General features: G+C 36.7%; 3 protein-coding genes across 6 annotated transcripts; 2 read left to right on the top strand and 1 right to left on the bottom strand.

Moving 5' to 3' along the window:
- The first annotated feature begins 52 nt into the window (after window positions 1-52).
- On the top strand, window positions 53-7,619 carry LOC113675421 (uncharacterized). 4 transcript variants are annotated; one of them, XM_089184237.1, is made up of 15 exons: window positions 53-211; window positions 1,052-1,115; window positions 1,196-1,267; window positions 1,997-2,050; window positions 2,426-2,497; window positions 2,947-2,985; window positions 3,118-3,174; window positions 3,427-3,468; window positions 3,558-3,644; window positions 3,995-4,066; window positions 4,160-4,279; window positions 4,861-4,926; window positions 5,098-5,136; window positions 5,332-5,364; window positions 6,791-7,619. In XM_089184237.1, exons 2-15 carry the CDS (start codon window positions 1,052-1,054, stop codon window positions 6,841-6,843), a joined length of 870 nt encoding a protein of 289 aa, XP_089040363.1. In that variant the 5' UTR covers window positions 53-211; the 3' UTR covers window positions 6,844-7,619. The 4 variants fall into 4 exon arrangements, with proteins under 4 accessions (XP_089040363.1, XP_089040362.1, XP_089040364.1 ...); XM_089184236.1 differs by lacking the exon at window positions 6,791-7,619 and adding an exon at window positions 6,365-6,593 and having other exon boundaries at window positions 54-211; XM_089184238.1 differs by having other exon boundaries at window positions 69-211; window positions 1,026-1,115.
- A 2,363-nt stretch (window positions 7,620-9,982) lies between these two features.
- LOC113675485 (uncharacterized) lies at window positions 9,983-15,590 on the top strand. Its single transcript, XM_027192080.2, has 13 exons — window positions 9,983-10,134; window positions 11,431-11,498; window positions 11,781-11,858; window positions 12,077-12,169; window positions 12,267-12,332; window positions 12,564-12,644; window positions 12,854-12,949; window positions 13,230-13,295; window positions 13,737-13,826; window positions 14,025-14,105; window positions 14,269-14,334; window positions 14,873-14,957; window positions 15,449-15,590. The coding sequence occupies exons 2-13, from the start codon at window positions 11,441-11,443 to the stop codon at window positions 15,480-15,482; spliced, it is 894 nt and encodes a 297-aa protein (XP_027047881.2). The 5' UTR covers window positions 9,983-10,134; window positions 11,431-11,440; the 3' UTR covers window positions 15,483-15,590.
- Window positions 15,115-22,893, bottom strand: LOC113675484 (uncharacterized). The gene is made up of 8 exons (XM_027192079.2): window positions 22,664-22,893; window positions 21,027-21,112; window positions 20,525-20,551; window positions 20,335-20,376; window positions 20,109-20,201; window positions 17,602-19,773; window positions 17,159-17,224; window positions 15,115-16,690 (listed from the first exon to the last, which is right to left on the bottom strand). Exons 2-8 carry the CDS (start codon window positions 21,082-21,084, stop codon window positions 16,605-16,607), a joined length of 2,544 nt encoding a protein of 847 aa, XP_027047880.2. The 5' UTR covers window positions 21,085-21,112; window positions 22,664-22,893; the 3' UTR covers window positions 15,115-16,604.
- Between the last annotated feature and the right edge of the window lie 1,071 nt (window positions 22,894-23,964).

Below are 23,964 nucleotides of genomic sequence, written 5' to 3'. Positions count from 1 at the left end.
TCATTGACCGCCGAACAATTCAAACCAAAAGTACCTGACCCCAGAGACAGGTGGGATTGGTGAAATGTAGAAATGACATCACAGTTCACCACTCGTAGCATCGTTCTCACCGATAATTCAAGAATCGCCAGAAGTGACCGACAATGAACATGGTTTAGCCGAAGTACTCACATCAAAGTTTTAATTCAAATAGCGAACCACTCAAAGGAAGGTTTGTCTGTTGTCTGTAGTTCTTAGGAAAGACTTTTTATGTAGATGTTCTCGTTTGTTTGTTTTAACATACTAGAACCTGTTCATGACCATGGAAATTTTAGAAGTTTAGAGATATAGTTTCTTAATCGTTCATAGACGTATCGCGACAAAGTAATGATATATTTCAAGAGAATAGACTACATTTGGTAGAATGTCCCAAGGACTAATTAAATATAAACAATTTTAAGCGACATTTTCGTTTCTTCCACACCGGCAGACATATTTCATGCATGACTTATCAATGTATCGTGGGATGTAACTCTTAGCACGCTTATCGACAATGAATGACTCACTGAAATATCGACATCATCAGAATTCCACAGTTAGAATTATGAGTGAGAGTTATAAGTGTTTTAGACAAAAATGTTCCTGCTTTTTCAAGTTAAAAAAATGTTGTTAGTGTTATTGTGCCAAGAAAATGGATAAATATATTATTGTTAGCATGAACAAATGCAATCATAAGGTGTGTGTAATGTGTGGCAATCCTCAGTAAACAATACTTACCTTACCTTATTGCAATTTTTTGCTCGGAATATGCTATTGTTTCCGACTCAGCTTTCCTGCTGTCTCGTGGTTCTCTTAGCTGCGTGGACAGTGCAACTGAATATATGACTGAGGTTTCCAGGTTAAAGTTTTGCACGTGCTACTCTCAGTGAGTTAGACGCTGCATTTCTTAACATTTGGGAATTACTATTATACTAGTACGCATGCGTGTGAGAATTCTAGGTCTTTTCAATGTTTGTATTTCAATGTTAATACTTTGCTTCATTTAGAAACAGTTTTCGTTGTTCTTCCCAAGATGCAAAGAGTGTCCAACCTGGCAGCTTTCTTCTTGATTTGGAGCTGTGGATTTTGCTATGCAGGTATTTATAATATGCAAATTTTCTTGGTTAAATTTGATACTGGAGTCGAAAGTTAAGAGTTCTTGTTATTTCATTTGAAGTTCAAGTTTTCGTCAAGGGTGCCCATGGAATGGTCTCTTGGAAAGACTCTCCGAATTGGAGGGACAGATCTGGTGAGTTTTTTCAAAACATAGTGCCAAATATTTATTTCCAATGAGTTAAGTAGTGACTAGGGAAAAAGCAATCAAAATGTTAAACACAAAGATGCAAGAGAAGGCCTAGAGGCCTCATCAAACTATAATATCACAAGGTAGTGTGTGCATATTCTCCGTGCTGTTTTCTATACATTTCCAGTGGTAGCGACAAGAAAAATTTGTTTAACAGTCAGAAGCGATCATTTCCTTTGCTCTCATAAGTTTAATGTTTGATTCAGGTGTGATGCCGCGAGGGGAAACTAGATGCTAGCCACTATTAGGGGTTAGAGGGTTTGAAAACTTTGAAAAAGCGCGCTTTCTCCAAGCTGCAGCATTGCAACTGATCCGCACACGGATTTTCTCGAAGCTTACAAATACAGATAAAATTTTTAAAATTTTTTTTCATTTTTGTCCCCAGAAATTAGAGTACTGCATTAGTAAGCGCGGTGGGAAAAGATTTTCATAAAAATCATGTGCGTTTCACCATGCAAACGAGTAATTTATTGAGGGCTGATTTCTTTTTTTTTGTTCATTACACTGAAAGTAATTACAGCACCTTACAAGTAATTAGGAATTTTTCCTAAAAACGGTTTTATAAAGAAATATTTTTTCATTGCTGCGCGTAAAGAGCTGTATTTGCTAACGTTTCGAGCGTTAGCCCTTCGTCAGAGCGATTTTCTAATTCATGCCGAATTGTACATTTTACAGTTGTCCCCACTCCTGCCCCAGCGGATGTTCAAGCGTACAAGAAACGAGGGGAAAGTGAGCTCAGAAATTTATCGTTTTCTGACCTGAATTTTTAGAATAAGAAATTTAAAAATATTGCATTATTTTTTCCCCTTTGCCTTGTGGTTGGTACAGAAACCTCACGCTTCTTTTATGATTATTAAGGAGCGTTCTCTCGCGCTTCATGTCGGACGCCCTTTAATCTAATTGGTCCTTTATAATTTTAAGATTCTTTTTGATTGGCCGTTGTGATTGCTTTGGTTTTTGTTTTCGATTCTTTGTCTTCTGTAGGTATTATAACAGAATTGAAAGGATTGAGGTCTAAAAATTTCCCTTTCATATCTTGAGATGAAAGATCCGACGTAATTTAATGTTATTTCATTTAACAGTTCATATTTGTGTTTTTTTCAGTTCCACATCCGTTTCCCAGAGTACACATAGTTAAACACGTGTATGTTCCAGCACGGACTAGTATGACCAAAGGTGAATTGTTAAACACACAGATAGCTAGCTTTGTCAATATGAAATAAATGCTTTTTGGGCCACAATAGCTATCTGTAAGATAATAATACAAGAAAAGTGTTGATATGAGAACGCGTATTCCCAATAATAGATTAAAATTGTCGTTTGAGTGAGTGCCAATTTTCGTCGGAGTCTTTTTGCTCTTAATCGGTCTGAGTAAATTTTCTTGCTTAAATCATAAGTCAGCGGTCATTCGTATAGATGGTAAGCTGCGAATCCGTATTGTAAACATTCTTGCATGGGTACATGTACGAAGATAACCCTTTTATTATTCTAACTTGCCTGGGTGATTAGTTTTATTTTGGTCTTACAAAGTGAAGATCCGTCATTGTTAAGCGCTCTAAAAGAGAACAAAAGTGTGACTATTTCTTCTTTATTTCTTCCGACTTAAATATTATTTTTGGTTGCAGGAAGAAGGCTCAATAAAAAGAAAAATTTAATTCAAAGAAGTAAGTAAATAGCTGTGGTAGATACATGTGGTCTTGCCATGGTAATGATTTTTATTGATAACTTAGCGCATGATACTAAACCTTTGTCATTTTTGTGTGCGTTGTAAATATGGAATATTAATTTTATTGCAGTTTTCTTCTCACTGCCTGTCGGCGCTGAATTACCGATCTATTACACTCATAACCAAGGTATCGACAAAAATTGTTGTTATTATTATTATTATTATTATTATTATTATAAGTAATAGTAGTAGTAGTAGTAGTAGTAGTAGTAGTAGTAGTAGTAGTAGCAGCAGCAGTAGTAGTAGTAGTAGTAGTGGTAGTTGTATTTGAATTTGATTGAACAGTGAAAAACATTACTTATATTTAGAAGCTGGATATGGAAGTAAAGAGCGGTAGGTAGACGGATTTATTAAATTATGTGCGTTTTTACTTAATCAGTTTCAGGTTCGCACAAAAAGAGCACGGTTGTCAATACTGAAGGTAACGACAGGCATTGTTTTGTTTTCCGTCGTAATAGACCTTGGAATTGTTAAATCTAATCTGTACACTTTTATTTCTTTGTAATAAAGCAACTGGTGCTGAGGGAAAAAGATATTTTTCCGACGGAATCAATGGGCCCTTTAGATCAAGCACCTGGGGAATTCAAGAACCATTAGGTACAGTATAAGAGTGTTTACTTATTAGTTTATAAATCCACTGGTAACATATGTCTGATTAAATTAAGATTTGGAACCTTACAAAATTCAGCGTTCAATTAGAAACGTAGTAAAAAAGCTTTTTCTCCATAAAGGAGAGGTGACAGCTGATTATTTAAAGTAATTTAACCTTTATCAAGACCTTTTGTAGGTGGTGACGGCGCTTATGGTGTATCGTAAACAACATTTTTAAAATAAATTCTTGATAAGTGTAGTTAGTGTCCTTGAATTCACTTATCAGCTTGGTAAATATATTTTTTTTATATATGTGACTTATTAAACGCCGTATTTGCTCATTTTTCCAACACAAGGAAACCAGGAATTGTCTCCAGATTTAGAAACGAGGACAATAGCAAGGCAAAGTCTTCTTCAAAATGATGATGGTAAGTTGATAACATTTTAAATCATCGTGGGATGAGTATCAGTTGATTGAGTTGCCGTCTTGTAATATAAAACCTTTTTTCTCCTGCTTGTAGAGGGTCTTCAATATCACGGAATGAGTGGACAATACCTTCGTCCTCAAACAGTTGATAGGCACCGAATTATGGAAAATAGTGCACCTTTTTTCAAAAGACCGCGAAAAACGCAGGAAATGTGTAAGTAGCTTGAACCCTTTCGACTTTGTCCATATGGTAGAAAAGATAAGTTTCTTTGGTCAGGTTCAGCACTAGCTGAATAATGCAGTAAACAATCAACGATGGTTAAATCTCTTTTAAAATTATGCAGTAAATGCACATTCTAACAGCGGACGAATATCATCTTGAAGGGTATAGCTCCCTGCTGTGACGTCTGAAACAACCCTTTTTGAAAAAAAGATATGGGAAGATTTCCGTTTAGCCCTATACTATTCTTAAACAAAGCCTTTTTCTCCAATGCAATCCATTGTTTCTCGTATTTAAGAACTGTAACCATAACAAAGTATTGGGTTACGCGAATTCTTACCCAAAATGTTGTCTCCAACGCGATACAGTAGTATTAGAACTGAAGAACAAATTTACTCTCGCGTGGAATGACAGCTTTTGAAGCCGGCAAATAAATGCACCTTCAGCTTACGGTTTGGGTTGTCCCTTTTTTGTTCTTTTTCCATACGCATTCATTTCTGCTCAATCAAATTTGTATAGTTGTAGTATTGCAATACCAGAGGTAATTTTGTTAGTAACGCATATTCTGCTTTCAGTCTATAGACGTTTAAGAATTCCGGGATTAAAGAAAGTTAGAAGAGATATTAAACAAAAAAGCAATGGTAAGTTTAAAAAATTATCATTAAACAAGCAAAGGTAAGATAATTCATTTACCAAATCAATGTTTGTCTAAGCTTATCTGAATTTTTTATCGACAACAATACCTCACTACAAACTGTCATTATTTTGGTACTCTTAAGCAATATTCTTTTTTCCTTCCTTTACTCCTACAGAAATAAGCAACCTGAAAAATACTAGTTATGTAACGAAAGGTAAGGAAAGGGTTTTTAACATCATATAATGCTTTAACCACTTTATACAGGAGTACCTAGTGTTGCCATAGTCTCAAGAGATAGCTTACTAAGTTAAGAGGTTGCTGGATAAAAAATAGAAACGAAAGAACAATAAATTTTAAAACTTGGATCATTGATAACAATAGACTGATTTTAATATTTTTCCATTTTCAGACAAAAACATGAAAAAATCAGGATTACCCAAAGGTACTAAACTTTGTTATCTATGTTTATCAATGTTAAGTAAAACTGAAGCACGTTTATTGAATTTCTAGCCTTCTGATTGGCAGAATGGTGCAATGTTATAAGCTTGTAACTTGGCTCCAAGCTCATAAGCTAACTCCGACTAGTACGGTTAATAAATTCGCCAGCGAATTGAGGAAAAATCTGTGAAAGCGAGCTGTGACGCGATTGCGAAAAAAAATAGGTCTACCCAAGAGCTAACAACTAAAGAAATAACAGAATTCATAGGAAATGTAGGTTTGATATCCGCCAAAATCCCACTAAAATTCGGTAAGAAAATATTTCAAGGTATGTAACAGGAAAATTAATTTTCTATTTGTCAAATGCATAAAATGATTTACATATTGCGATTACATTTGCTGCAAGCGAAAGTTTGTTGTTTTACTTTTGTCTCCTGGTCGTTGTCAAACCAAATATAAGCTAGTTAGTACAATCATTTTTTGTGCACGAAAACAGTTATTCAACTTAGGTTTGCCAAATACGAGGATGTTATAGCCAACTCGGCGCTTTACACCGCGTTGGTTATTTATCATCCAATATTCGGCATGCCCTATTATCTGCAGTCAGAAATTATCTAAACAACAACAACGAGAAAAATCAAAACAATAAAAACGAATTATTATTTGAGGAGACAAATATGAAATGATGTAGATGGCAATCCAAGGAGACGGGAAAGTCATCCTTTCAGGCATTATCTTTACGATTAAGATGTTTCGTGTTAAATTAAAATAATTCCATTTAAGCCATGCTTCCTATTATATAATTAAACCCACGCACAATTATAGCCCCTAGTGTAAAACAGAATCGACTAAAACTCCACTCACTCGCTTGTTCCTCAATTTCGAAGATTTGATCAGTAAAAGATTTCCTTAAAAGGGCTTAATTCAATCAGCTTTAATTGAGTAACAAAAAAAGTAAAGTCTCCACCATCCTAGTAACTTCACCTATTTTTAATTAATGGCAGGTAACAAAAGGAACACAAGCCAGGCATCAAGTAACAAAATTAACTCAGAGATAGAAAACCTTTTAACAAAGTTCCTCATTGTCCTGTAATCCACTTCTTGCTCTAAAAAATGTAATTTTAACTTTTGCAAATAATAGTTAAGATGGTTTGTGCTTGTTTGTGAGATTCATAAGGCACAACACCGGAGGGGGTTCTGGTAAATAATCATTAATGCAGAGGATAACATCAATTCCAGAATTTTCTGAAAGATAAAGGATAAGTAAAAACAGTTTAATCCAAAGAGATATTAATATAAGTAACAAAATTAGAGGAAATAAATTTCATTTTCATATAAATAAAAGAAGATCGAAGAAATAAGAATATTATAAAAGAAATACGCATTTCACTTCGTTTAAAACAGTGTTCTTTTCTTTTAATGTTACACAGGTGAAACGCTTGACGATATAATGACAAAATTGAAGCCAGCGAAGAGGGGCTAAGAATGAATCCCACATTCGACTGTGTTTTGGAACTTATCGTTGGTAGAAGCGTTTGTGGACGAAAGTGGGATTGCCAGATACACAATATCGTCCTTGGTGACTACGTCTGTGAGATAATTGATTTGGAGTGGAGTCTCTGAGTTCCTGGCAAGTGCTTCAACATATCCAATCAGTCCTTGTTCTTCGAATAATAGCTAGATCAATGCTTCAATAGGTAGCATTATTGATTCTATTTGTTTCGCCTCGTTTTCTCAACTGTGAAAATGCTGAGGAGTGGCTCCTGTCAATTGACTTCTCTTTCGCAGAGGAGTAGCCTACATGCTACATATAGAAACAAACACATGATCGTTTTCATGATAACTTTTTGCCACTTAACATTGAACGTTTACTAAAACTTGCTTTTATTCCTGGTTAAAAAGTGTTGTTTAACTTATCTCTACTAAGAAATTAGATGTATTTCTTGAGTTTGTACCGCAGTTATGATGTAAATATGAACCGGCTGTTTATTTAGTGTCAAAACAGTGGTCAAGAAGACGGTAGTTCTTATTACAGTGTTAAAGAAAGACGTTCAACTTAATCTATTCGATTTACACGAATACTTTGATTAGGAATTTTCTTTTATTGCCAGCTAGTTGGAAAACACTTTAAGGTTGACAAGTTAAATACTTCGTAGTAGCTATTCAATGCAATGGTTTCAAGAAACTGTAAGGGCAGGTATGGGGAAGGTGGAAACTGGGTTGTTTTTTTTATAATAAAGCCGTCACAGAACAAATAAACGACTAGCTGAAATTTTGGTCACGGAGAGAATCTTGGCAATTTTTTTAACTTTGATTTGCCAGATAGTCTTAAATAAAATGAAGACACGACCTTGGAATGAGGCCAGAGGTTTCCTTAACCCTTTTACTCCAAAGATCTCGTTAGCAATTTTCCTTACGATCTGCAATACAGTTCTCATGTTGTTAATATGAAGAATTTGGTATTGGATCAGCTAACAATCCCTTGATTGATATATTTCTTTATTCACATTGTTTGTCTACTTGATATTCTATTATATTGTAAGGACAAAATTTGGCTTGGTCACTCATGGGAATTAAAGGATTAATTTGACAATACCGCTGCTCTTTCAACGCTCTCGTCCAGCTTGAATTTTAGATACATTGCAACCTGAGATAAAGTATAACTTCCAACAATGGACTAAATACTCCAAAAACTCCAGCATTGTATTATTCAAGAAACGATGTGGTAAAATTTCCGCACAGCCCCATACTACATTATGTATTCAGTTCTTGAATAAAGAAAACAATGACAAAAACAATACATTGCCATTGGGAAAACAGACTTGTTTTACAATAGTATGGGGCTGTGCGGAAACTTTACCAAAGATGTTGTAGTTGCGGTTGTTCAAAGCGGTTAAAACTAAAATACAAACAAAGAAAAGAACGTTACAAAGTGAACTAAAATGCAACGGAAAGTTGGACCAAAGCGACACTTACATTCGTTGGGAGCTGAGAAAAAACTGCACTGGAGCGGCGACGAACTGTAACGTGAAATCTGGCTGCCGTAGGGCGAAAAATGACCGCATGGTAATGGCAAGCGATAAAAAAAACTGACCCGAAAAGGCTTACACATCCTTTAGATACTAACGAATATATTGCAATAAATTACTCGACTAACACGCTAAAATACATTCCGCACGCACGACGAACTAACATACAAAAATCCAAAGGGCAAAAACAAAAGGCACTAATAAACGAGTGTTAAATTCTTTACATAAAGTACGACTTGAAATAAAGATTGGCTTATTTTGGATATTTTCGCTTGGTTTGCTTTGTGCGAATAAGTTTAGGTTGTTGGTCCTTTGGTCATATGCATATTTCTTAAAAGCCTGTGTATTAGATACCAGGATGAAACATTGTTGTATAAGATCTCTATATTTCATTTAAAAGAAAATTCCATCTTTTACAAGGATTGACGTACCTCTTTCTCAGGAAATATTTCTTTGACTTAGGACAGAAACTGTTTTACTTAAGTTCTTTTCACTTAGTTGGAAAAAATTCAATAAAGACACAAATAGTGTAAATATATAAGAACTTAATTACTTAACCACTTTATCCTATATCATTGATCCCAACGTACTTTGTACGCTCTCTTTGCTTCAAGACCGGATATTATAATGTGCGTAAACCAAAACTAGTCAGTTTAGATTTTTTCTAAGAATGATGCAATTAAAAATAAATGTAAAACACAAAACAAGCACAAAAACAAAGCAAAACCAAAAAAGAAAAGTTGCATGCATGCTCCCTAAGTGCATTTTTGTTTAATAGGTCAAGGAAAAAAATCGTATTTCATGCTTACTTTTGCGGGTTCTGGCCCAGCTTCATTCTAAAGCGTATAGGGCTGTTTCATGTACTCCAAGAAAATAATGATCCATTTACGGGAGGCATAATGTAATGATCTCAGTCTGCATTACTTTAGAATTCAGTTTGCAACATTTATCTAACTTAGAGGATCATGTGCCGTCGTTCAAAACTATCTTCCATATAAGGAAACTACAACCTGACGGGGATGCACCAACCCCTGAAAAGAGGAAAACAAATGTATTTTACTGTATTGAAAATGCAAAAAACGTTTCATAGCTCCTACAATCTTTTTTTCCGAGAAAATCGAAACACCATCAGAAGAAGGACGTCAAAACTATTGCCCTCGGGTCAAACCACATTAAACGTAGTACTATGGTCAACTTCGTAATTTTTTGAAAGTGTGAACCTTATTAAGTTTTGAAACGTTATTAATACTTTTTTTTCACAAGTGGTATAGCGTCAATAGAGAGGCAACCTAACGAAGTGTCTTACTGCTCGAAACACAACTGAACAGTCGACCGAAAATTATCTGTATTAACTGTACAAACGATACGAAACGACAGTTTATAAAATTGGAAAGTAGCTGCGAGCGAAAGTTACAAAGTTTAGATTTCAAGAAATTATTTACCCCTTAGAGAGAACGAGAGGGATTGAGGAGAGAAAATCAGTGTACGAAAGATTTACAAACACGTCATTTTCAAACAAGGATATTGATATTATTGACCCATCATACGTGGTACCTGTTTGACAGGAGTTTAAGGCACAACCAATAAGAAAGCTTGCTTGTGGTAAGCCACCATGATGAAACCAACATCGACACGGTCCGCCTTGGAGCATCAACAGATCTTTGGACGAGTTTCTTCTCGTGTGAAATCCTAACATAAAATTAGTTGGAATTCGCTGATTATAATTTTGAAACGGACAACACTTGGTAAGTGATTAGCAGAAGAATTCATATTTTTGTTTGTCATTGAGAAGGAATCTAAATTGAATCGGTAACTAGATTCTTGTAAATATTGGACTGTCCGAATTTTATAAATGCTGTTATGGCCGTTAATTACACATGATGTTTTACTATTATACTTTTATTCATTCAGACCTAATCTCTTGTCTCCATGGGATATTTTGTTGTTTAATCACAAATCATAGAGATACAGGAGGAACTAAAAATAACGGCATCCCGGAGACTAAGTCTATAAATGGCGATATGTTCTCCGCCAATTATTTGCTTAGTACAGGGTATAACAATTTGAGGAGCTGGTCTGTTTGAAGAGGTTATGCTGATCACGACTTGATACCTGTATTCTTAAGTACAATCTCGAAATGAATTGTATTTGGTGAATGGTCAAATTGAACTACACCAACAGGGTTGTTCTAGTTTTGCTTGGTGAGATATACTGTCCGTAGTAAGAATTGTTCATCATGGATAGAAAGACCCTTATTTTTCTCCGATGAGATCCTAATTTCAAAGCTTATTATGGAAATAAGTATATGCGAAACAGCTTGGAGAAGATCGAAATTATGGATCCATATTTAAAGCTCCTGAATGGGTCTATTCATGTATGTTTGCAGACCTCAGTTCTTACCACTGACTACTTGATAAGCAAATTACCCGTATGTCTGGTGCTGTTGTGTTTATGCAAAGAAAACCATCGTAACACAACATATAAGTAAATGGGGGACAAATAGATCCGTCTGAAACTCGGAAAAACGTCGCTGAAACGACAATAAATTCATAAAGGAAAACAGATATCGGCGTATGGTTACAGGCAATTTCTTCTAACTTAAGTGCCGTGTGTTAAATTACCAAGGATGTTACATAATTTATGGAAGTGTTTGCTAGATTTTTTAGACATTAACTTACCGACAGGACTGATTACTAAGAAGCAGATTCACACACTGGACGGTTACGCAACTCGGGGAAACTATTAAGGGTTACTAAAGTTATTATAGCTTTTATGGAAATACGATTTTCAATTCAAAATTAACACACTTCATATAGTAATGATCGTACGTTTGTCATATTGTTTTTTAAAGATTGGTATCTGTCAAGGACAGATGATTGCGTGGGGCAAATTAGCGGCAATGAAAAAAAAAAAAACACAAATAAAGATAGACGACTAAGTTGAGGGTGAGCGAAAGGGGGGGGGGGGGGTGGGGGGGCCAACCAAAGAAATAGCTTTTGACCTCAAATATTAACTTCATTTTCATTTTCCAATACTAACAGATACGCCAAAATGGGGAGTTTTATACCCATTATCAGCATATTGTGTGGAGCTGTTGCCTTTTGCAAAGGTACGAAGGGAAGAAATGCCAAACAAAATGCAATCACTGGACGAAGATGAAAATCCAAAATCTCGAGAATTGAGATTTATTTCATTTTCATTCTTTTATAAATTCAATTCAGTAAAAGTTAACTTCAAACTTTCTTAGATCTTTATTAGATTGATGTTGATACACGGCAGAAGATGGTATCATTTCAATTGCATGATTCTGATTCTGAATTTTATTCTGTTATTCCGATTACCTAGCTCCTTTTTGGAAAACTACGGGCTCACAAAAAATCATTTTATTCAGGTTTGGAAATACCGTACGCCGGTCAAAATGGAATGAATGAATTTAAAAAGAGTGGAATAGCAGACCCTGCAAATATTGGTAGGTATTTCGTATATCAGTCTGCCTTAAAAATGGGGTAATTCGTCATACGTTCTATGAGAGTAAAAGCTGCATGTAGACGTTTGAACAATTCAAGCTCGTCTGACCAAGAAATTAAACGAAAATGGGTCGAGCTTGATAACAAGTAAGTTCGAATCACGTAAAGCACGACAATTGCAATATACAAATACTCCGGGACACGTTCATTCTTTTTGAAGGTCAGACCATTGGAAATCCACTCCCTTCAGCCTTCTTTGAGGAGCAAATCACTGGAGGAAGACATCCAAATGACGACAAGAGATACACTATTGGTACCTAAAAATCTTTGATATTGCCATACAATAACTCTTTACTATTAAATTTCTTATCTTTACGGTATGATATCTTTTGACTTAAACTTTTCGTCAGAACAACTCAACCTAGCGGCGAGACATCGCAATGTTTACTACGATACCGTTGGTGGAGACCCGTATGGTGAGTGAATCACTTTCAATTTAAACTGCTAACTTGTACCAATTATATGTATTGAGCTAAAAACGGTGATATTATTTCTTCAAAACTACTAAACGGGTCACCTTTAACGATTCTATAACAGGATAAGGATAAAACTTGAAATCGCCCGACAAAATGCAAATTATCTCAGTGGTGGTGTGAAATAAAGTTGCTTTATCATGAATACTGCATTTTTTTGCACCCATGAAACAGGTCACAGTAGTCCAGTTCTGTCTCGCTCACATATTGCTGTCAATCACAAGAAAAAGAGATCACTTACTCAACCCGAATCAGGTGAATCGGTTTTATACATGTAAATGATTTTAAGCGTATATGATTTAAACTGGGGAGATGAAATGAAGAGACGGGAAAATCTTCGTTCTGAATTTCGTCATTGGGCATGGTTCCTTGGATCGCTTAGCACACTCTTCAGATCAGAGTACTAATCGAAGTATTACTATTTTTTTTTATAAAATTCGAATTATATTTACTTACTCTTTTAGCTCAAACTGTTGAAGGTAGTCAGCTCCCTTCGGCTTTCTTTGAAGAGCAAATCACCGGAGGAAGACACCCAGCTGATGACAAAAGATACACTATTGGTATGATTGCAGGCCTTTTTCGCTTATATTGCTGTCTGATCTTTGTCATTTGTTTTTTGTAGCGAAAGAAAAATCACAAATAGGCGAGAAACGTTTTTAGAAACCCATCTCAGGTTCAGGACGAGTCTTAATGTAAAAATTCGCAAGACGGGGCCTTCTTAATGTATAGGCGTAAATCATTTAATATGATATGGGGGGCAAAAGCTTTTCATAATTATAGAGGCGGTCTCGAACTTTTTTTAGTTCCTTTGATACATTTTGCGTTTATGTAATGCTGCAGAACAACTAAATCAAGCCGCCAGACATCGCAATGTATATTTCGACACTGTTGGAGGAGATCCATACGGTAGGTTCAATACGAACTTAACTACAGTCTTCATTTGGTAGTAAAAGGCGCAAATGTTAGCCCTAAAAACTTTCCAAACAAATGTTGCAAGAATCTAGAAATAGGTGATAAAGGCATTGTTAATCTTATCCTATCAGTACTGCCCTCTAAAATTGATTTTAGATCACTAGCAATTTCGGAGAAGGACTAGAGGTTGCCATCCGTGTGCCATGATATATGCTTAAGTGGATTCTTCGTGGGGTCGTCTATTTATTCTTCATCAGAATAACGAATAGTGTCAGTCAGACGTGTTATCATTTCCCGAGGGGCCACGTGAAGTCAAAAAATAACCTGCATCATCGAAAAACATTACATCGTTTAAAGGGTACCACAATATATCATAGGCACAATTATTGTCTGGAGTTAAATATCACTCATATTTCTCACCCCTTTTACAAACAGGTCACAGTAGCCCTGTTCTGTCTCGTTCACATATTGCCGTTAATCACAAAAAGAGGAGATCTGTTTCACTAGGAGAATTATCACCAGCACGTGAGTACTTAAGTAATTCAATAATTCAAGGGGAGTATTAAGTAATAAATCTCACTTTCAGAGTGAGTTGTCATGGTGATACAAATACGGTTAGATTCATGTGAGTTGTGTTTAACGTTTTAGAAAAAGCCAACTAAAGATCAAAGCCTTGAGTAATGGAAAATAGTCCTTATCTTATAGTCCTTCTTTTTTTTATAGCCGGAGCCACCAGTCAATATTATCCAGCGGTTCAATCCAGTCCTTCAAACGTCCCAGAAGCCGTGAAGAGAGATGGCATTGGTAAGGGATTTGTGCAATTACTGCTTTTAAGTTAACTAGATGTTGGCCTGAACCATTCAGAGGTGATAAAAAAACTTATTTATGCTACCCCTGACTCCTTCTTCCGCTAATTGATGAAATTCATCATTAACATTGGTGTGAATGATGATGATTCTGTCGACAGCGAGGTTAAACTATGCTGCAAGACACCGCAATGTTTATTTTGATTCTGTTGGTGGAGATCCTTACGGTAAGAAAACAAATCTGCATTTATACAATGTATGTGAGAGCGCATTTTGATTGGTGTAGTAACAATAAAACCAACCTAACCAGATTGGCCAATCAGAGCAAAGAGAATACGTGAGAATACACTGCCTCGACTGAACCGAACTAAGGGCGACCACACACCAATGGTTATCATTCTTCGTCTGATTGGTTGACGGCAGTGGTAGACCTGATGTTGTGTAAGATCTTACAGGATAACTAGATCCAAAATAAAATTCTAGAGTTCTGTTTGGCTTAACCATCACTGGTTATTTGACTATGATTTAAGCCGGAGGTCCTTTTTTAGGCGATTGATTGCAACATGAACATGACAGTCAGTATATTCGGTTTGAGTAAAACAGTTATCCCGTGATATGCATAACCAAGTCAAAATTAACGCTCGCTTTTGAAATAATAATCAAATAATCTTTCAGTGCTTATTCGGTTATTACACGTAGTACACTTATTGCACTCTGCTTTTGTTGAGTGCATAACGTAACATTGTGGCTATCTCTTTTCTGTAGGCGGAAGCAGCACGGTGCTCACAAGGCAACACATTTTGGTTAACCACAACAAAAGATCAGCGGAAGAGAAGGAGACAAAAACTGGGTAATAAAAAATTGCCATTAGATTTTAGATTCTCTTACTTGCAACTCCCCCCTTTTCCTCTATTTATCTTTTTTAAGATTATGAGGGAAATGAAGAGGTTGTAACGTGAATCAATTAAGTACGATAAAGAAACCAAACGGTGTACAACCATAAATACAATAATGAGTGAAATATAATGATATAGAATTGACTAACGTCACATACCAAGAGAATACTACCTCTAACAAGGTTATAAATAAACCTCTAAGATAAAACCCATCATGATACAAGAAATATTTTTTCTCGCGCCCGATTGGTCTAAATGTGTCCCGTGACTTAAATCTCCCAGATAAAACTGAAGGATATCCGAGGATATACCCGAGTAATACTCCCCAATTTTTAAACCTTACATCAAATACAGAAAATTTTGCGTTTAAGATTGGTGATGTGTGGTTGTCACAACATTGATTTAAGTACATATTTTAATATATTTTGAACTGTCTTGCCTACAGGGAAACATTAAAGAAGAAGCTACGAATCGCTTGATATGATGAGTTATGATCGTGGCCACAACAAGTGATGTCTCAACTATGTATACATGTACATATCAAATTTCTGACAAAGGGAGATAGAATAAACAACCTTATTTTGTTATTTATGGAGACTGGTTCAAATATATCACAACTTTAATGACCTGGAAATGCATGGGTTAACCAATGTGGCGCAATCGAAAAAGGAAGAACTTAAAATATTGAAACAATTAAATTTTGTCTATGTGTGAAGCTCATTTGTGGGACAGGAAAATTTCCCCTGAATTTTTGATTAGCAGAATCTTCTCGATAAGCAGAATGGAATATATTAATAGGGGTTTGGTAGCCATAGACGAGATTCTAATGTAATGGGGGATTTACTGAGATCGTCTTGTACAGGTTATACATTTGCTAACATCTGTTCAGAGAAATACATCATTTCGGAACAGATAATTCATCTTTTACATTCAGAGTATCTTGATAAAGATGAACAGAGCTTTGTTACAGTCTACACGTCCTAAGGAAGCACTTGGTTAAAGTGCTTCATGAATCAGAATTTACCATTGAATGTGTTTCAGCTTTAACGGTTGCTACGAAAATAATTTTGCTTCATTGATATCTTAACATTCGTAAAATCGTTGAACAGAAAGATTTCGGAATAAACATATATAGAATTATGCTGTTAGTCGTCAAATTCCTTTGGTGACAATGACTCAAAACATAGAATTATATTACCGAAACGTTTTCGAATTAATTTTTTCTCCCTAGCTCTAATCAGGAAGAGAACTGAAATCGAAAGAAACTTTTTAAGTTTTTCCCATTTTTCTGTCAAGTACTGTATTCCAAAAGCGGGTTAGTAGTGACTATTACTAAATGTTTATTAGCGAAAACCTGAGTTTTTTTTTCCGTTCTCTGAGCTAATAAATAGCTGGGACTGCACCCAATCAGATCCCGGATTCGCTTTAGAATACTGGAAGAGATATATAAACATATACTATGAGAAATGTTATTTACAATGCTTATTTTCTACGTCTTTGCAAACGTGGCGGTTGCTTTTGAGCATTTAAGATTCCCATTGAAAATACTTGTTCCTGCGTTTGACCTGCGGTAAATCATCCACACTTTTCAGTCACCAGGTTTAAGTAACGGGTACATTTCTTCGTTTCCTACCATTTCTTGGGAAGAATATATCATGCTGACTGAATACTTGATAGTTGCTGAAGGCTGATAGGATGAAAAGAAAGTTTATGTTTATTTACTATAACAAAAATGCGGACGAAAGGAATTTGAGATAGACACACTGTATGTGCATCACTCTGTATATCACGGATTAACCATTGCAATGGAACTTATATGGCGCCCTAGTACTGCACCAATCTATGAGGTGTTGGGGAGAGAAGGATTTTCTTCTGCACGAAAGGAAAAGAATCGATGTGGGCATATGGTAATGAATATGGCAGGACGAGGAATGGAAATGCTCGCGAATCCTTAAGTGTGACTGTAAGAACGAGATTATTCGACTCGAGAGAACCACATCAAGGTTATCACTCTTAAACCAAGAGGAACTGTCATATTGTTTGACTGCAAATCGTCCATGGTTATTACTCAAACCCATGCACAAAGCTTATTTGAGAACAAATTTGAGAAGAAAGTTCTCTTACTGTCTCAATTTTGTGTTCTTGAAATACTTACATTGACTGTCTCCGGCGATTCCGTCGAATATTACGTTCCTATGGCGAGCACGTTTATTTTGAGAGGCTGTAGAAACCAAAAAATAAAACAAAAATTCCTACAGGCATTTAGATTGGATTTTTTCACTATTATTTTGTGCTTGCCGCTCTTTTCATAGTAATCCTTTATAAAAAAAAAAAAGAACTACTATTGCAAATTTGTCTGAATAATTCTAATAAAATCGACATACAGTATAAAGTCAAAAGACCTGACGGTTTACCTATCTAAAAAAAGAGACATATATATACTCCATAAAAAATTTTATCTCCGCCTTACAAGTATAATCATCGAATATTACGTTCCTATGGCAAGCACGTTTATTTTTAGGGGCTGTAAAAACCCAAAAATAGAATAAAAATTCCGAAAAAAAGGTAGATTAAGTTATAGGAGCAAAATTTTCATACCTAAATATTTGTCGCCAAAGCCCAACTCATTCGCCTTATGTTTGGCCGTTGCATGAGCTCCAACAGCCGCAGGAGGTTTTGTCGTGACTAGCACAGGATGAGCCGCAGGGGGAGGCTTTGTCGGTAAGTGCGATGGAGGCGGTTTCGTCTTGATTACCGAAGGGGAATGAAATTGTTCCTCAGGAGATAATGGTATCTCGATTATTGGTCCGTCTGTTGGAGCTGGCAGAGGGCTATAACTAGGTTCACCAAAAGATGTGTTAGACATGTCCGTCATATTTCTGAAAGCAGGAAAACTGATGTTCTGGGGCACGACTGACAGCGAAGCATTTGAGGTTTGTTGCGTGTTGGTATTGTTTATAGCCGGTGGAGGCACTTGTGGTTTAGAAGTGGGATTGGCAGTGATCTCTGTTGTATTGGCTAGAGCTGGGGGTTTAGAAAAAGTGGCATTTAACAGAGATGGTTGATTCATTTGTTTGGAAGATGAACTTTTTGCGTTTTTAGAACTTGCTGATTTTGTGGCTTGTGAAGACAGGGGAAAAGAAGGAGAAGGAAGAAACATAATCGTTTCTTTCTCAGGAGGGGTGGCGATGACATATGATGCGTTTTCGTATTCTGAGTTGATAGTTTCTTGTGAGCTCAGGTTAGAAAGGGAGGTGGGAGTGTTCAAGACTTGAACAGAAGAAGACGTCTGATTTCCAGCTGAAGAATAGGAGGACTCAGCTTCTGATGAAAAAGGAGGAGGAGAAGATGACACGCCGGAGATTTGAGGGGAAGATGCAGATGAAGCTGAAGCTGGAGCTGGAGCTGAAGCTGGTGTCAGTGCTGGAGCTGGAGTCTGACGATAAGCAGGAACTGGAGGTGGAGCTGGTGCTGGAGCAGGTGCAAGGGCTGAGGACTGATTTGTGGAAATATACGAGCTGGTTGAAGCCAGTGCAGATGACTGTATGGTCGATGAAGACGAAGAAGATGGAGCTAGTGCTGGGGCTGGAGCCGGAGCCGGAGCTAGGGCTGGGGCTGGGGCTTGAGATGTGGAAGCGTACGAGTTATTTAAAGGCTGTGCAGGTGACTGAACTGTTGATGGTGATGCAGATGGTTGACTGGCTGAGTAGCCATAATAGCTTGGCGCAGGGTATGGAGCTGGCGCTGGCGCTGGATATGCTGAGGTTGATGGTGTTCCGTAGCCTTGGTAGGTTGCTGGAGAAGGAGCACTTGCAGGGGATGATGTGCTGCCTGTACTGTAGGGAGCAGGAGCCACAGGATAAGATGAATAGTTATAGGCGCTATTTGCTGGTGGTGATGCCGGCGCTGATGTGGAAGCAGAGGGATAGTTACTGCTACTAGCTGTAGACTGGGTATTATTGAATGGAATTGAAGAAGGAACAGAATTGTTACCGTTCAGTTTAGAAGTTGACGTGCTATTTATTATTTCATAAGTAACGGGTGAGTCGGGAACCTTGCTATTTGATGGTTCTCTTAAACCGTCCTTACTCGTTTCAGGGCTGACCACATTGTAAACAGGAAAGCTGTTAGACGTATCAGTTCCATTGATTGAACCAGCTGTTATATTCTGAGTTTGTGTTTTCTGAGTGGTGGCATTGTTGTAGCTGCTCACATAATAGATAGGATAACTATCAGTATCATTATTTGGAGAGACGGTTTTTGTTGATTTCTCGAGGATCGAATTGTTATCGCTGATTCCAGGTGTCTGTTGGCTTTCGTCGTTAGGACTCGTGACGTAGTATACTGGATAACTATCTTTATTACGTGCTGATGATGAAGTTATTAGTGTAGATGAGGAAGAAGGCGGATTTGTCGTTGCATTTGATGTAGGTTGTGAAATCGGCTGCTGTATAGTTGGCTCTTGATAGCTTGACACATGGTATACAGGGTAACTGTCGCCAAGGGTTGAATTTGTGGCAACTGGAGCTGCTGAACTGTTTTTGTATGAATTTCCTGATGATTGTGTCACATCTTGCGCAGAAGAGCTGTTTTTAAGATATGAATTTTCAGCAGCTGACAAAGAAGAATAGGAAGTGTGATAGATGTTCTGAACTGGGACAACCCGAGCACCAGTTTGGGTTGCTAGTTGCTGTTGTCCTGTCTGCGTTGTCGGAGTTGAGGCAACCGTCGCTCCGGGACTGCCGTTCAAATCAGCTGAGCTCAAGGTTTCTATTTTAAAAAGTAACTCAAGATAAATCTTGTTATAAAAGTGTTTGTGATAGTCTTAAAGCTTCCTACTAGTTTTTAAGGGCGTCCATAATTCTGAATATGCATCAGTTGTGCGAAGCCTCCGGGTTGAAAATGTGTAAATTTTTTTTTAAGATCTACTGTTAAAAGCTGAAATTCTACAAAACAAAAGCAATGTTTAAAATATGTAAGAAGGAGAAGAAAATATAAACCAAAGACATAAGCTGTCTTAACGCATTTCCGACTGTGGTTTTACAAATTTCTAAGGAGGTCGAAATTCCTCCTGATCAAACAAGCAAAAGAAAGGCTGTACTTACGTGAAGATGTGACGCCTGTCTGCTGTGTTGCAACATCCTGGTTGAATGTCTGTTGTGACGTGGTAGACGTGTACTCTGGATAACCTGGATATCCTATAAAAAATAATATGAGAGGAAATAAACATAAGAACTACTGGTTTGCTTCTATTCACAAACGACGATAAATGATAATTTACCAATCAGATGTCACGTTTACTTTCAAATACTACCCAAGATAATTGCTCACCTTGATATGCAACCTGCCTTCTATGAAGTCTTAGTGCAAGCCCTGCGTTAAAGACACGATCTTCATAAGTTTGAAAAACAATGAAAGCAAAGGAAGGTACAATAAAGAAAAACCAAGTTATCGTGAATTTAATATTATCAAATTATTCCACTTAATTACACACATTGAACCAAATGTGAGCAATCTTTACCTCTTCCAATGCGAACGTCAAACGGAGCTGAAATAAAAGAAAACAGAAGATGAAAACATTCTCACACCTTGAAGATTATGACGACTATTAACGAGGATGTGAAACATTGAACAGAGATCTGTATTTAAAATGTGAAATACTGGCGCAAGAACAACAAGACTCGATCGAATAGAACTGTTCACCACAATGCAATGCTCCAATCATCCAAAACTTCACCATGAGTGGTGTGAACACAAAACTGGATCCTGTTGACCTGTTTTAGGTTCCACGCAGACTTATGTGACTCGGAAGGATTTCCGACATCTACGGTTAGTCAATCAATCCGTCAACAGATCAGTCAATGAATCCATAAATCAATTAGTATTTTTTTGATGTCAAGAAAAATAAACTATACGTTAACCCCTTTGCAGTGAATATTGGGCTTTATAAACAGTCCATGTGATAGATAAAGTAGAATTATTGTTAATTACGACAGCAGGTATATCAGCGATAAACATCTTACCTGAATAAACCGATGGATGAAACCAGGCTATCACAAAAATAAGGAAAAGTAACCTCATCTCTTTCCTTATCTCATTCAAGATAAACCTATTAAGAGAAAAGGTTGACCAATTGATGTTCAAGGATCCTGAATGACTCTTTTTAAATAGATGTTGGTATGCTTTTCTCCTTTTAAATTGTGAAATTTAGATGTTAAATCATTGCGCAAAGGATACATTGTTTGATCTGTAGTTACAAAAACTAAAGCGGGTGTGAAAGCCCTAAAAACATTTCAAAACAAAAGATAACTTGAAGATCTAAAGAGGACAAAAATTGGCTAATGTGGCCTTGATGGCCGTAACTTTATTGTTGTTTAGAGATAACTTTCTTATTTCTTGAAAATTAATGAAAACCCGGCTAAAAACGAGGACATTTTTGCACGTAGCGAGTCCAGTCTTAAACACTAACTGGTCGTTAATGGGAACAGTGAGAAACCTGTTGTTTGTTATTATTATGGTGCAGGTTAAGTTGTATGTCGTCGTCTGCTTCAGTTCACATTCCGGTTGACTTCTGTCAGAATTAGCAAGTATCCCTAAACTTTCGCTTATTCTTTCTTATGTTTTCTACCTATTCATTATACCTACCTACCTATCTATTTACTATTTAATTATTTGCTCAATATCGTTGCATTTGACCTTGATCTTTTTCATTATCGGTGGATAATCTCTTCACCGAGCGCGCCTAATCAGTGGAACTTAAGTAAAATCCCGCTTACTTGTACTAAACGCATTTCAAAAATTCACAGGAAAATCCAAGAACAGAGATATTTAATGAATTTTCCTGGAGTTGTGAACAGTATGTTCTCAACACGCTTGAATTTAAGATTAAGAGTTTCACACTGTTTATATTTAGCATGTGTCAAAGCTTCTCGTGGTTATCTCTTGTTAGAGTCAGAGAAAGACTATTCAATATCCGCCTCTCAAACGAAGGGAAAAAAAATTAAAAAATACATGTATTTTTTCAAAATCAAGAATGAATTTTCACGCCAACAGCGGGCAGAATTCGACTTATCCAATCTGTTGACACCACGTAGATTAAACATTCTGTAAAGTACAAAATGTCGCCGGCTTAAAAAAAGTATTTTTACTAATTTACTGATCGAATGACCCTACGAAAGACGATGCATAACGGAAATGAGATCTAACCGCCTTTATCTTTGATATGGCAATCTGTCGTCAATTAATGTTGTCCGTCGAGGCCTAAAATACAAGATGGGCGGCGACTGCGGTCTTCCTGTTTGAATTCATGAATAATTTCAAATCGTAATACATTACAATTTTTTTGCAGTCTTAAACCAAGGTTATTAACTTTCCCTCTCGAATTGTTGAAAAGATAGTCAGTTGAAGTTATAAAAACCGATTCATAGCGCTGTCGTGTTATAGCTTTGTTCCGTAATTACAATGGTTTTGGTTTCGTGTCAGTGTTTACTATATTCAAGATGATGTTGTAGTTTCAGCCCAGAAGAACAGACTCTGCTTACTTCAACTGAGGTTAAGACTTGTAAATCACATTGAAATCGCAAGTCTAAAAGAACCTTTACAACAAGAAAGCAAACAAGAAATTCCCTACTTACATATAATTTACCAACTGGTGACTTACCTCGGTCAGTCGCACTATTATTCCTTGGAGAGTTCTTTTTTGTGCACAGCTTTTGCCTAAAACCGGTTAATCCACAATGAAAGGAACGAAAATAAACATCAAAATACTCCTTGGTGTCCTACAGATTTATAGGGGATTTCAAATCACGTAAAGCTGTCTTCAAATAAAAAAAATGCCGGAAATTTTCAGTAGCTAGCTGCAACAGGTGGCGGCACCAGTTCTTGATCTTTGGTGTCACTCACGGAGCTTGATCAACGCAACTCATAATTAAGGAGGACTGTGATTGGTTAATGGAGGAAAATGACTCGCCAAGAGGCCTTTTAGGTCGTTTTCTACTCGTAGTGACCGTGAAGATATAGCAAACAGCGCTTTCTTTGCTGGCTCAAATGCAAGTAAGACGTAAATTAGATTTTAGCTGATTTGCTTTTAGTAGTACAAAAAAAATAGGAGCTTTTCGCAAAAACGAAAACCACGCAACAGTATAATCCATACTTGAACGTTGTTGATTTGATTTGACAAACAGGAAATTCTGCAAGTTTCTGTTGAAAATTCTGATATCTGCTTGATAGTACACAAAGTCTTAAATCAAACGATATCTTTAATTTTCCAAATTTCGAAACATTTTGCTCTGAGTGAGCGACTTCGGTTTTATTTTCCTGCCGTAATTCGCATTGCTTTTGCGAATCCAAGTATGGTGCAATTGAGAGTCAAAGCATTTTTCAAAAAATTCTAGTACTCTTTAACATATTTGCTTTTCATTCGGAGCTCTATATTGTTTTCGATCGAGACAGGGTGTAAAAAACATTCTTTTCGGGGACGTTGACAGTCGCTAATATTCATTTACATTTCAAGGCACGTGTTGCACTCGCAATGCAGCGCACGTAAATCATAAATGGACGGATGGATGTATGGTCTAACATCAAGACTAAATCTTCTGGGCTTTGTTGGGTTACCAATTATTAAAGTGATATGCCACACTGCACGCGTATCCTAAGGTGATTTTTTAGGATTGCACTGCGCATCCTGTACTGAGCATAAAAATTGCGTAAATCAGGCGAATAAGCGCGCGCATTCCGAGAAGAAGGTAGTGGTTTTCAGTAAATGGACCCGGTAAGGAGGTGTGATTATTTTTAGCTCTTGAACGAGAACGGTCACCTATATTTTATCATATAATTTTGGTGTACAAATTATCTCCTTTAAATTGGAGAAATAAAAAAACTTCATCCAAGGGAAAAAAAGATCTAGGTAAAAGCGTGCACGAAGCCCATTACTCGAGGAACGTTGCCCTCCTACTATGACGC

This window comes from Pocillopora damicornis, chromosome 10 (genome assembly GCF_964200805.1).
Source record: "Pocillopora damicornis chromosome 10, jaPocDami1.2, whole genome shotgun sequence".
Lineage (NCBI taxonomy): Eukaryota > Metazoa > Cnidaria > Anthozoa > Scleractinia > Pocilloporidae > Pocillopora > Pocillopora damicornis.
This window is presented reverse-complemented; position numbering and strand designations above follow the sequence as displayed.